Source organism: Schistocerca nitens, chromosome 1 (assembly GCF_023898315.1).
Source record: "Schistocerca nitens isolate TAMUIC-IGC-003100 chromosome 1, iqSchNite1.1, whole genome shotgun sequence".
Classification (NCBI taxonomy): Eukaryota; Metazoa; Arthropoda; class Insecta; order Orthoptera; family Acrididae; genus Schistocerca; species Schistocerca nitens.
The window spans coordinates 704,802,249-704,815,831 of NC_064614.1; the positions used below are offsets into that span (position 1 = coordinate 704,802,249).

Genomic DNA, 13,583 nt, shown 5'->3' on the forward strand with positions numbered 1-13,583 from the left:
AGAATGGATCGGTTGGTAGGACATGTTCTGAGGTATCAAGGGACCACCAATTTAATAATGGAGGGCAGCATGGAGGGTAAAAATCGTAGAGGGAGAACAAGAGATGAATACACTAAGCAGATTCAGAAGGATGTAGGTTGCAGTAGGTACTGGGAGATGAAGAAGCTTGCACAGGATAGAGCTGCAGAGTAGCATGGAGAACTGCATCAAACCAGTCTTTGGACTGAAGACCAACACCACAACAACAACAACAACAACAACAACAACAACAAAATGTTGCAAGGCAGGTTAGATTGCTGAAGCAGCGAACTCAGTGATGCTGCACAGACTAGTGTAGCAAGGGGCAAGACAGAATTCCACACCGACAGTGGCAGTGATGTTTCAGCGTACGTGACTGGTGGTGCCACATATGTACCACAAGCACACTGCTGCTGACTATGAGCACTATACATTTTTGCAATGGACTTATTCTTAGTCTTGCAGCCCTACGATGGGCCTGTGTTGGATGAGGATGCCACACGGACCTGTCACTAAAAGTCATCAGTTTCAGGCCATGTCAGGGCAACAGCTATAAGAATTAGATCTCTCACTGGACTTGATGCCACAAGGCAGCTGGCCATCCCAGGATAGCTCTAGCAGGACGGCCAACTCCTGCCCAGAATTGCACCCCGTACACACGAGCTGTCGTCAACCATCGCAGGACAGGAGTTTTGGCACTGAACGCAGCATCCCCTGCCATGACGCAGCCGGACGTCATCCAGGGCTGTAGCAAATGTGTCATTGTCGAGTACATTCCACTGGTGCGGGGACCACACGGCCAGCTTATATAACAGCTCATCAACACTTAGTGGAGTATCCGCCTCAGCAACACGGGGCAGGCAGACAGCCAGTCCAGTGGAATACAGTGGCCAGCCGGCCACCAAGAGTTGTATCAAGCAGCGTAAATACATTAATAAAGGACTTGTCACATTTACAGCTGCCTTTCTCTGGAGTGTGCTGGGCTTGCCCCTCACCTCCATCACCTCCTCCCACCATCCTAGCTTGTAGCCACTCAACCCTGCATTAGGGCACTATATTCCATAGAGACACTCTTGTAAGATCCCAGTATCTGGGGGTCTGTGCCAGTAGCTTCATTTCATCATACTTCAATGGATGACTGAGTTCCATACAGTGCTCAGCAATGGCTGACATAGTTGCCTGCTTAGTTGGGTGTCTCTGATGTTCCTTGCACTGGCTTTCTACATTCTAGTTCTTTTTCCAGTGTACAAATGCCACATCGGTGGGGTATGTTATAAACTCCTGGTTTTCATAGCCCCGAGTCACATTCCACATTTCCCACTACTCCTCTTATTTTTGGAAGGTAGAGCAAACACACATTTGCTGTTATGCTTCTTGAGAAACCTAATGATTTTGGCAGAAACAGATCTTGCGTAGGGCAGGTATATCACAGTCTATGCCTCATCTTGCTCTTCTTCTGGATGATGTGATGGACTGGCTGGTTGAAGGGCCTTCCAAATCCGCTTGGCCATGTATCCATTCTTGCAGAAAACTGATCACAAATGCTCTATTTCTGCTGCTGAACTATCTTTGTCTGATGCGGTGGGTGTCCTGTGAACCAATGTCAACAGAACTCCATTCGTATGTGCAGGGTGGTGACAGTACCAGGCTTACAGGTATAAATCAGCAAGTGTAGGTACACATTCCACATTTCCCACTACTCCTCTTATTTTGGAAGGTAGAGCAAACACACATTTGCTGTTATGCTTCTTGAGAAACCTAATGATTTTGGCAGAAACAGATCTTGCGTAGGGCAGGTATATCACAGTCTATGCCTCATCTTGCTCTTCTTCTGGATGATGTGATGGACTGGCTGGTTGAAGGGCCTTCCAAATCCGCTTGGCCATGTATCCATTCTTGCAGAAAACTGATCACAAATGCTCTATTTCTGCTGCTGAACTATCTTTGTCTGATGCGGTGGGTGTCCTGTGAACCAATGTCAACAGAACTCCATTCGTATGTGCAGGGTGGTGACAGTACCAGGCTTACAGGTATAAATCAGCAAGTGTAGGTACACACATTGGCCGAACAACCCGTCAGCTGTCCTTTTGACAAGTACATCCAATAATGGCAACTGGCCATCCTTTTCCAGTTTCAAGATGAACTTAATATTTGGGTGGCATGTATTTAGATGTTTCAGAAACTCACTGAATCTCTCCCTATCATGAAGCCAGATCAAGAAGGTTATCATCCACATAGAACTGAACTGGACTAATAACGCAATGCTGCCGTACAGACAAGTGTACAGAGGGAACACCTGGAACTGCAGTGGACCAAAAATGAAACACTAGCGTGTGGACAGGCACACCAGATTGAAGAGGTAATGGCTAAGGATGCTGCTAGATGGAACGGACTGTAGACAAAATGCCTGGAGTCTACCATGGAGGGGGTAGGCTATAGCTATAAATACTGGACCCATTCTACTCAACAATAAGTGTAAGGTAGCATACAATGAAGATAACAAGTAACACTGTCAAAATATCATGCACGAACAATGCTCATTCACGATGCTTTATGTGGCAAAATACCCGACACATCAGGATGTCAACTGACTGCTGGGAAGGACTGAAGAATTACATTACATATAAGTTGTTTTTATTTCTCTAAATCCCCTAAAGTGAATTTTGATGACATTGTACATAACTGCAAAAGGGAAACTGCCTTTAGATATGTGTTGGAAGGAACTGCTGAGGGGAAAAGCAGCAGAGGAGGACCAAGACTAGAGTATGCACAACAAATTATAGAGGATATTGAGATGAAAAGACTAGCACAATACAGGAATAAACAGTAGACAGCTTAAGGCATCAAACCAGTCAAAATGGGGGGTGGGGGGTGTAAAGTATGTAGCTCACAGTGTTCTGCATACAATTTTTTTTCCACTGATTCCTAATTTTGAGGAGGGACCTTTTGGGGAAGGGCAACAACTTATCTACAGAAGACTGGTAACTGATGCCACACATCAGTTCTCTATAGGTAGGGAGTTGCCTTTCCCTTATTTTATGTTAATTACAGGTTAACATTAATATCACATATTGATTATTATTAGTGTAGAGGCCTACATCACAAAATAAATTTTGCTAGTTCTGAGTCTTATACAAGTTTGTGTCCATGACTGGATAAATTAATCATACATACAGTTTTTTTCATGATTTTGCTACACTGTACCTAGCACCTGTAGTATGACTGCCACACCAAATTAAGTGACTGCACCACATATTCCCTCCCCAATGAAGATTTGTAAAGACTTTGTAAATTTAATGTAATAGGGAGGTTACAGACTTGAAGCACATATTCTGCTACTCTTATGAAGTAATGCTCAGGAATTTAACTTATTTCATGTAGTAACACACAATTATTTAAAAAAAAAATCTGTAGTTCTGAGGCAAGGAAATACAACTAGCAGTAAGCTACGTGGTGAAGATTGATAAAATTACTGCCTACGGCTAGCTTCAAATTATTTAATGAAAGTATTTTAATGTGCTGAAAATAACATTTGCAGTTGCTGAGAAATTGTGCATTAACTTCATCTTAAGACCCACATAATGGGAGGGTATTACATTAAATCAATGAAAATATTACCCGGGCAGCTAAGTAATATAGGAAAAAGACAGCTGATACTTCATTATTACTCACCGCAATCATACTGAATAAGCCTGGGATCAGGAAACTGGGTTGCCATTGCACTCACTACAGGATACAACAATGCACAACGAGGTGACAACTCCCGTTGAAGTTCAGCTGTAAATCTTCTGTCTTCCCACAATCGTGAAGGTGGGGGGTGAGAGACATGAAATTTTGGCTGAGGTGCTGCCACTGCTGGCACAAACAACAGGAACCTGCAAAAAAAATTATTCATAAGAAAAATGGTAATTAAATACATTTCCAGGATATGACAAGCACTAACATAAATCCTTTTGTCTTATTTTTAGAACTGACATCCCAGGAGTGAGGGTATAGCAACGCTTTGCAATACAGAAGTATTAAGGATTTCCATTTATTTTTAATTTTTTTGTTCAGTCCAGAGAGATATGCATAACATGTTAAGTATTATCTGCTAGCACAAAAAAGTTACGGGAAAGTTTAACAGATCTGTGGCAGATGTTCAAAGACATACTGAGTCACAGAGGCATGTAATGTAACCTGGAATGCCAAGTGGGGGGAGGGGGAATAGATGTGAAGGGAAGTAGAAGTCCTGCAAGATGGAAACAAATTATACGGAAAATAATTTATTTGTTGGTGACATAACTACAAAAGAACTGACATGAGGTAATATAGAATGCACAAATATTTCTATATGTAACTACTATCTTAGTTTAGAATGGTTCAATGGAAAAATTGGGAAAGGATTTAAATTAATAAAAAGGGTCACTTGGCAACAAATATCTTGTTAGTAATAACAATGGAAGAACATTATAAATTTTAAAACCAAATGAACAGGGTGGGCAAGCTCTCTCATAAGCAACAATAATTTAAAAATTAGCCATAATACAGGTATAACTGCAACAGCAATGTTCAGTTTGGAAAAGGACCAAAGAAACTTAGTGGACATAACAAAGAATTCTAGCAACATATCAAACAGAATTATGGCACAAAATACAGTGTCTTCACTGAACAGACATGATCTTCAAAATGAGTAACTCAATAACAAATTAAGACAAATGTCTGTCTTGAGCAGCTAGTTCAGTAGCCCACATGTAATGGAAATATCTTAGACCTCGTAGTTGCAACGAGGCCGGACTTCATCAACGGACACAGGAATTAGAGATCATGATGTCATCAAATCTACTGAGGTTATTAAAGTTAATAAATCGGTCAAGAAGGCTAGGAGTGTTTCTGCTACAAAGAACAGATAAGCAGTTGATAGCATCTAACTTGGACAATGAACTGCAATCATTTAGGTCTGGCATGATGGACAAGAGGAATTATGGGTAAACTTTATACAGAATGTAAATCATGCTCTGGACAAGTATGTGCCTAGTAAGTGCCCTGACAACAGAAAAGACCCACCGTGGTTTAGCAAAGAAATTCGAAAATGCTGAGAAAGCATTAGCAAAGAAATTCGAAAATGCTGAGAAGGCTGTTGCACTCTCAGTTCAAAAAAGAATTGGCAAGTGAACAGGCAAAGGTTAGTAGAGATTTGTGCATGAGTGACAAGATCTGCGCGCGACACACAGAACAACTACCATCTTCACACCTTAGTGAAAGATCTAGCAGAAAACACAAGAAAATTCGGGTCCTACATAAAACTGCTGAGTGAGTGTAACAGTTCCATCCAGTCACTCATCGACCAGTCTGGTTTGACAGCCGAAGATACACAACAAAAGCAAAATTAAATTCCATGTTTAAATAATAATTCATGCAGGAGAATTACACAAATGTACCATCATTTGACCATAGCATAGAGTCATCTGTGACACAGTAATAGCATCCCTGGCATAGCGAACTAACTGAAAGTGTTGGAAAAAAAAAAAAAAAAAAAAAAAACCAGTAACCATGTCGGGACAGAATCTCAACTCGGTTTTACTCTGTGACATTTGCCCCTTAGCTTGCATTTATTGGTATTCTCTCACCCAGTGCAAAGTCCCAACTGACAGGGAAAAAGTGTAGGTGGCTCTGAGCACTATGGGACTCAACTGCTGAGGTCATTAGTCCCCTAGAACTTAGAACTAGTTAAACCTAACTAACCTAAGAACATCACACACATCCATGCCCGAGGCAGGATTCGAACCCGCGACCGTAGCGGTCTTGCGGTTCCAGACTGCAGCGCCAGAACCGCGCGGCCACTTCGGCTGGCGAAAAAGTGTAGGTGACTCCAGTAAATAAGATGGGTATAGGAACAGACCTGCAAAATTACAGACCAGTATCCTTAACATCGGTTTGCTGCAGAATTCTGGAATATATCCCAAGTTCGAATGTAATAAATTTACTAGAGACTGAAAAGCTTATGTCCATGAATCAGCACTGTTTTATAAAGCACTGCTTACATGAAATACAGCTTGCCCTTTTCCCACACGATATACTATGAACTATGGATGAAGGGCAATTGGCAGTTTCTATATTCCTAGATTTCTGAAAAGCATTCGAGACGGTACCAGACTGCAGATTGTTAATACAGGTTTGAGCATACAGAATAGGTTCCCCGATATGTGAGTGGCTCGAGGACTCCTTAAATAATAGAACATCGATGGTGGATGTTCATCGGAGACAAGGGTTATCACCAGGAGTGGCTGGGATAGTGCAATAGGACCGCTATTAATTTCTGTACACATAAATGATCTGACAGACTGGATGACCAGTAATTTGCTACTGTTTGCTGATGATGCTGAGGTGTAACCGAAGGTGTTAAAGATGAGTGACTATAGGATGTTACAACATGACATAGACATAATTTCTAGTTGGTTTGATAAATGGCAGTTGGCTCTGAACATAGAAAATATAAGTTAATGTGGACGAGTACAAAAAAATAAACCAAAACAAACACATAATGTTTGGATATAGCATTAGCAGTGTCCTCCTTGACACAGTCACGCCATTTAGATATCTGGGGATAGCATTGCTAAGCAATATGAAATGCCACGAGCAAGTGAGGATTATGGTAGAGAAGTGCTCAACTTCAGTTTATTGCAAGAATTTTCAGAAAGTGTGGTTCATCTGTAAAGGAGACCACATACAGGACTCTAGTGCGACCTATTCTCGAGTACTGCTTGACTGTTTGAGATTTCCACCACGTCACATTAAAGAATGAAATCGAAGCAATTCAGAAGTTGCCTGCTACATTTGTTACTGGTATGTTTGAACAACATGCAAGTGTTATGGAGGGAATCCATGGTGGGAAGGTGATGTTCTCTTCTAAGAACACTACAGAGAATTAGAGAACTAGAATTTGAAGCTGACTGCAGAACAATCCTACTGCCACCAATATATTTTTCACTTTAAGGACCACGAAGATAAGATATGAGAAATCAGTGCTCATATGGAGGCATATAGTGTGTCATTTTTCCCTCACCCTGTCTGGGAATGGAACAGGAAAGGAATCAACTAATAAGTGTTACAGGGTACTGTCTGTCACACACCACACAGTGGCTTGTGTATATAGATGCAGATGCTGATCAATGAAACAGGTTTATATTTTGAATAAATCTGATGATCTGGAAATATATTTGTAATAGAGGATTCCACACAAGCGACCATAGTTGCGCCACAGACTACATTATCCACACACATCCTTCAGACATGTAACTATCTGGCCAGAACCTCCACTTGGCCCAGTCTACAAGGAAACTCCATCATTACATGATTATCACTTGGTTTTTAATGAGTCAGATAAAAAAAAAAACTATTTTCAAAATTTACTTACACATACAGATGAATTTCTTTTCATGAAGGCATCTATAGATAACAACATTTAACAGACACATTATGAAGTGGTTAAGTTTGGTTGCAGAATACTGAAATTCATAAAGACAATTTGAAAAGAATGGAATATAATGTAACTGGATGGCAGTACCATACAGGGGCCCTTTCTGAAAATAAATAATGTTTGCACATAAGGTCAAGTAGGAATTTTGAGAAACTTGGTAATTCATTCACTGTGTTTGCTACGACAAAAGTTTTCCTAGTATAATAATCTGTGAAAATTGACAAACTGTGACTCCTGCTACCTATATCTACACTCCGCAAATAACTCTGAACAGCATGCCAAAGTGTACCATACATTATGGTTTCTTCCCATTGCATTCATGTATGGAGCATAGGATGAGTAGAAGCTTAAATGCTTCTGTGTGCCCTGATGTTAAGTCTAATCTCGTCTTCCTGATACATGTGGGAGTGATGCCTAATAAATAACAGCATATTCCTAGATTCCCCATTTAATACAGGTTTTTGAAACTTTGTAAGGAGAATTTCACGGTATAGTTGGTGTCTAATCTGCAAGTGTCTCTCAACGTAGGTTTTTCAGCATTTCTGTGACGCTCTCCTACGGATCAAATGAACTTGTGAGCACTCACACTGCCTTTCTTTGAACACATTCAATAACCACTATGAGTCTCACACATTTGAGTAACAATCTAAGTTATACAAGCAATCTCTATTCTAGACCAACTGTACCTTCCCAGTATCCTACCAACAAATCAAAGACTGCCATTAGCTTTATCTATGATTGAGCTTCATTTATCCCATTTCACATCCTTCCAAGCTGTTATGTCTAGGTATCTGAATGAGTTGATTTGATTCCAAATGTGAATTCTTGATATTGTACTCATAGGATTTTGTGAAGAGCACAATTGTCAATTTCTTAACGTTTGAAACAGGTTGCCAATCTCTGCTTTACTTTGAAATCTTATTAAGATCCACTTGAATATTTGTGCAGCCTTTTTTTTTCCAAATAGTACTTCATTTATGTAACTGCATCATCTCTAAAATCTCTGAGGTTACTACTAATCCTGCCTGCCAGGTCATTAATATACAAGATGAACAGCAAGGCCAAGGTATGACCACAATTACTTCATCTGTTAATGGCTCTTCGCCCTAAGTAACATGGTGCATCCTCTCTACAAAATAAATCCTCAATCCAGTCACAAATTTTATTTCATACCCCATATGACTGTAATTTTGTTACTATGCTTTGATCTAATACTGAGTCAAATGTTTTTTGGAACAATGAGAGATCATTCAGTATTACAGGTGAAAGATATTAAATGCTCACTGGTGCAATTAGTGAAGGTTTCATGACTGCAGTCTGTGTTTGGAAATGGTACTTCACATGCAATTAACAATAACTCTGAGACTGGGCAAGTCCTCAACTACCACAAGTGTAATGCATGAATCAAATCGTTAAAGAGAATTGGTGCTTCCTGTTTGACGAAGTTTACGGCAATGTCCAGAAATGTCATACACCTTCAGGATGCTTCTGTGATGGAATAGCTATACTAAACTAAGGCAAATCAAATTTACAAATGTAAACAGTTTACAAAGAGGAACCAACATCATGGAAGGATGCCAAAGTTTCAGAGTTGATGACCACAACACACTCTAACGAAGAGTGTTGTCTTTCCACAGATGACATCAAAGAGGAGAAAATCACCATCAGTTGCTCCACTGTCAAGGATACTGCAATAGTTAGCTAGGAGGGAAAACCGTAAGAGATGTATTGAAATACTGTGGGTATATTGTTCACATACAGTTAAAGAAAACTTCTCCTAAGGTGAAATTAACCTCTGTTTTTCTTTTCAACTGTGAGGGATTTATTTACTTGGTTGGCTGCAAGTCCAGAATTCACTAGCAATTATTTTGATAATGATCTTGCTGAGTTACTAGAAAAACTAAAAAGTGAAAAGACAGGGATATTTATAAAGTAAATGTTAGTGTTAACAGACACTAAAACAGTCTTCCCTGTAAATTCAAAAATGTGAAAAGCAGTGCAAGTAAACGTGCTACTGTAGCTCTAAGAATTCCTTACTTTTCTGTGAAATAAAAGTGAGTACCTATATGTTTACCACCTCAAAGCCAATACTGAAAATAATTTTTGAGGCCAAGTGATGCTTCAAGCTATGATATCTAGCATTGTCTGAAACACCAGTGACAAATGTGTCTCAGCAGAAAAACTGAAACTGCGTAATAGTATTTCATGATAATCATAAAAGTGTCATTACATGATTCGTTCAAAAAGTCAACTAGTTTCCATACAGTTTAAAAGCAAATCTGCTATGAAACGTAAAAATGGTTCTTGTGAAGCTGTTAGCTGTATTTCTCAAAAAGAATTTTAGAGCAGTTTAATGTAAGTCATGCACCATGTGTTACTGGAATGTAAGAAATGTCCAAAACAATAACAGTTTTATAGTGTCTCTTCTGCATACTTGTGAGTGGTTTGTATTATCACTATATGAAGTTTTACTGTGTCACTAGCATTCAACTTCACTGCCCCATGGGATTTGGACGAGGCTACACATCAATAATGTAATTTTACATGAAATAATTTTCAAAAGAAAGAAAAACTAACCTTGAAAATACATCTTTCAGTTCGTCGACATACGAAGTATTTGTATGAATCACAGCCTTTAATGCTTCAGTAGTGTTCCAGTAAACTTCTGGTCTGTTACATTGCCTATGTGCATGTTGGCAATGAACATAACCACTGCTCTTCCATCCACGTGACGTACACTGCTGATCGACAATTCTAACTGCTTCAACTAAGTCAGACCCATAGATTGGACAAGCAGCACATCGCCTCTGATTGACTATATTAATCGTACAAAGCTTTTCTCTCCGTTTCATATGTCGCTTTTTATTCAGTTCCGGCTAAAACAATACACACAATTCAAAGAAATGAAATATCAACCACAAGAACAATATTGTTGGAAACTCCACATTTCAATTTTATCCATATTATTTGCATTCAGATTATTAGAAATTTATCACCATTTGTTTATCAAAGATTATGCACAGATGAGTCATTTTTAACAACTGCTTAAAATTAGAAAATTCACAGGAAACCAAAATCCCCATTACATAGACAAGAATTAAATCAAACAAAAATACAAATTAATATAAGAAGAGTGAAAACAAAATGCATTAAAACCATACCTGAAAAGTTTAAATAAAGCAAGAAAAAAGTGACTGAAAAAACAGTGGGCTAGAAGAGTAATGGACGTGTTATTAACAGGGAAAGGACAGTAGTGTATGGTAAAATATGAAATTTATTTGGAAGGAGCATCAAAATGTGAGAAATGAGAGAAAAACAATGAATAGGCAATAAAGGTGATATGGGAGAAATTACAGTAATTTAAGTTGAAGTAGTATAAACTGAAGAGCTAGTTTTTATCTGCAGAGCTCAGATGTACTATTGCTAGAAATCATATCCACATAAGTTCAAAAAAGCAGATATAATCTGCAGGGTCAACAGTAACCCATGAGTCAATAAGGACAAAAGAACACTGCCTTAAGTTGTAATATTATTACTTTATTGATAACCGGTAATCCAAATGTATTATAAAAAGGGATGTATATATGTGTTTGTGTGTGTATGTATATTCCACATCTCCTCTTAAACCACTGGACCAATTTCAACTGAACTTGGTACACATGTCCCTTACTGTCAGGCAACAAATGCTGTGGGGTAAAAACCGAAGTTCAGGAGATATACGAGGTGCGGCTAGAAAAAAACCGGACTGATGCTGGAAAAAACATTTATTTACAATTTCATGTTATCTCCTTCAATGTACTCTCCTCCTCGGCCTCTACACCGCTCCATACGAATTTTCCACTGTTCATAGCAATGCTGCAGATCCATACATTACTTCTGTCGCTTTTTCTTTTACTGCTTCAACAGTCTCAAATCTAGTTTCTTTCAAAGCTGACTTGACTTTAGGGAAAAGAAAAAAGTCACAGGGGGCCAAATCAGGTGAGTAGGGTGGATGATCTAAGATGGGAATGTTGTGTTTTGCCAAAAACGTCTTCACTGACAACTCACTGTGAGCTGGGGCATTGTCTTGGTGAAGGATCCATGACTTTTTTCTCCACAAATCGTTCCGTTTTCTCCGTACTCGCTCACGTAGGGTAGCCAGGACGCTAATGTAGTAATGCTGATTCACTGTTTGTCCCTCTGGTACCCAATCAATGTGCACAATCCCTTTGATGTCAAAAAAAAACAATCATCATTGCCTTGAATTTCGATTTTGACATTCGTGCTTTTTTTTTGTCGTGGAGAACCAGGAGTTTTCCAATGCATCGATTGGCGTTTAGTTTCGGGATCGTAAGTAAAAAAACCACAATTCATCGCAAGTAATAACATTTTGTAAGAAGGTGGGATCACTTTCAATGTTTTCCAGGATGTCAGAACAAATCATTCTTCGGCGTTCCTTCTGTTCAATTGTGAGACACTTTGGAACCATTTTTGAACACACTTTGTTCATGTTGAAACTTTCATGAAGAATCTGCCTAACACTTTCCTTGTCAACTCCTGTTAACTCAGACACTGCTCTGATTGTTAAACGGCGATCTTGTCGAACAAGTTTACTGATTTTTTCTATGTTTGCATCAGTTTTTACTGACAATGGTCTGCCAGTGCAAGTGTCATCACTGGTGTCTTCGCGGCCATCTTTAAATCGTTTAAACCACTCAAACACTTGTGTTCGCGATAAACAATCATCGCCGTACACTTGTTGTAACATTACAAACGTTTCACTTGCAGATTTTCCTAGTTTGAAACAAAATTTGATGTTAACACGCTGTTCTTTCTGTACACTCAACATTTTCCGACGCACAGACAAAACGTCAACTACTTAAAACAGACGCCACGGGCAGACTGAGTGCAGGAGGCAGATGAAACTCGAGCAGTAGGCGGAGCGAGTAACGTGACAGGCCACGCGACTTTCAGCCTTATTGCATTCGTTTTATTGTTTCACCAGTACTAGTCCGGTTTTTTTCTAGCCACACCTCGTAACACTGAGATTTGTGAAAAACGGCTGCATCATGAATGATGTTTAAATTTATTATTTCTTTGCTACTGACTCTATTCGCAACATATTTCGGAGACAATATCCACATATGCCACTGAATGTACCTAAAGAAGCATGTCATTGTATGCATACAGTTTAAGAGATATGGCATCATAAACAATGAGATGTTTTTAAAAATGACAACTTTCAACTGTGAAGTGCAAATTACTGTAGGCAAAAATAATAGCTGTCAATAGAGCCAAGAAGAGATGTTGCCATACAGATGTTGTAGATACAAGCAGCAGCTGCAGCCAAGATAGAGAAATTGTCCAGAATCATTTGTTTTGTAAATAAATTGCCTTTTCTTGCTGCAACTGTGCTTCATTTTTCCCACACATATTTTGCACTTTTCTTACTCTAAGGCATCTTCAGTTGGATCCAGAATGATACAGTTTTGTTATTTTTTGACTTTCAACAGTTCATGAAGTGTTTTTTTTTTACGTAAATAAATAATTAGTTACAGTTTGTTGGCATCTGTATTTCTTCTCATGTGGTCTCGAGGCTGCACTACTTTTATGCTAAACTATAAATTACAAAATGAAAATGCACAATGCTACATGGTCCATGAAGATTCGACAACTATTGGCATTGAAATAACAATAAATTCTCAGATTCCAGAAACATCCCCTAGGCTGTGGCTAAGCCATGTCTCCGCAATATCCTTTCTTTCAGGAGTGCTAGTCCTGCATGGTTCCCAGGAGAGCTTCTGTAAAGTTTGGAAGGTAGGAGGCGAGGTACTGGTGGAAGTAAAGCTGTGAGGACAGGGCGTGAGTCATGCTTGGGTAGCTCAGTTGGTAGAGCACTTGCCCGCGAAAGGCAAAGGTCCAGAGTTCGAGTCTCGGTCTGGGCACACAGTTTTAATCTGCCAGGAAGTTTAGTTTTCAATTCTCAGATTGTTTATGGTGTAGGAAGTTTGCACTTTTCTGACTCATGACTTTTTTGAAACGACAAATTCAAATAATTTACTACTGCTTATATGCAACTCTCCAACACATGTGAATAAAGAATATGAGCATGATGTAAATGAGCAGA

General features: G+C 39.3%; 1 protein-coding gene and 1 non-coding gene across 4 annotated transcripts in view; one reads left to right on the forward strand and one right to left on the reverse strand.

Annotated features, from left to right (window-relative positions):
- Positions 1 to 13,583, reverse strand: part of LOC126259706 (helicase domino) — a 444,931-nt gene that overhangs the window by 248,537 nt on the left and 182,811 nt on the right. For all 3 annotated transcript variants that reach the window (XM_049956690.1, XM_049956698.1, XM_049956682.1), the window contains exons 23-24: positions 10,055 to 10,353; positions 3,691 to 3,893 (exon numbers count right to left, since the gene is read on the reverse strand). In XM_049956690.1, coding sequence (XP_049812647.1) covers positions 3,691 to 3,893; positions 10,055 to 10,353 — 502 coding nt within the window. The remainder of the gene's footprint in view (positions 1 to 3,690; positions 3,894 to 10,054; positions 10,354 to 13,583) is intronic.
- On the forward strand, positions 13,328 to 13,401 carry Trnas-cga (transfer RNA serine (anticodon CGA)). The gene has a single exon. It is a non-coding gene; the product is annotated as a tRNA-Ser (tRNA).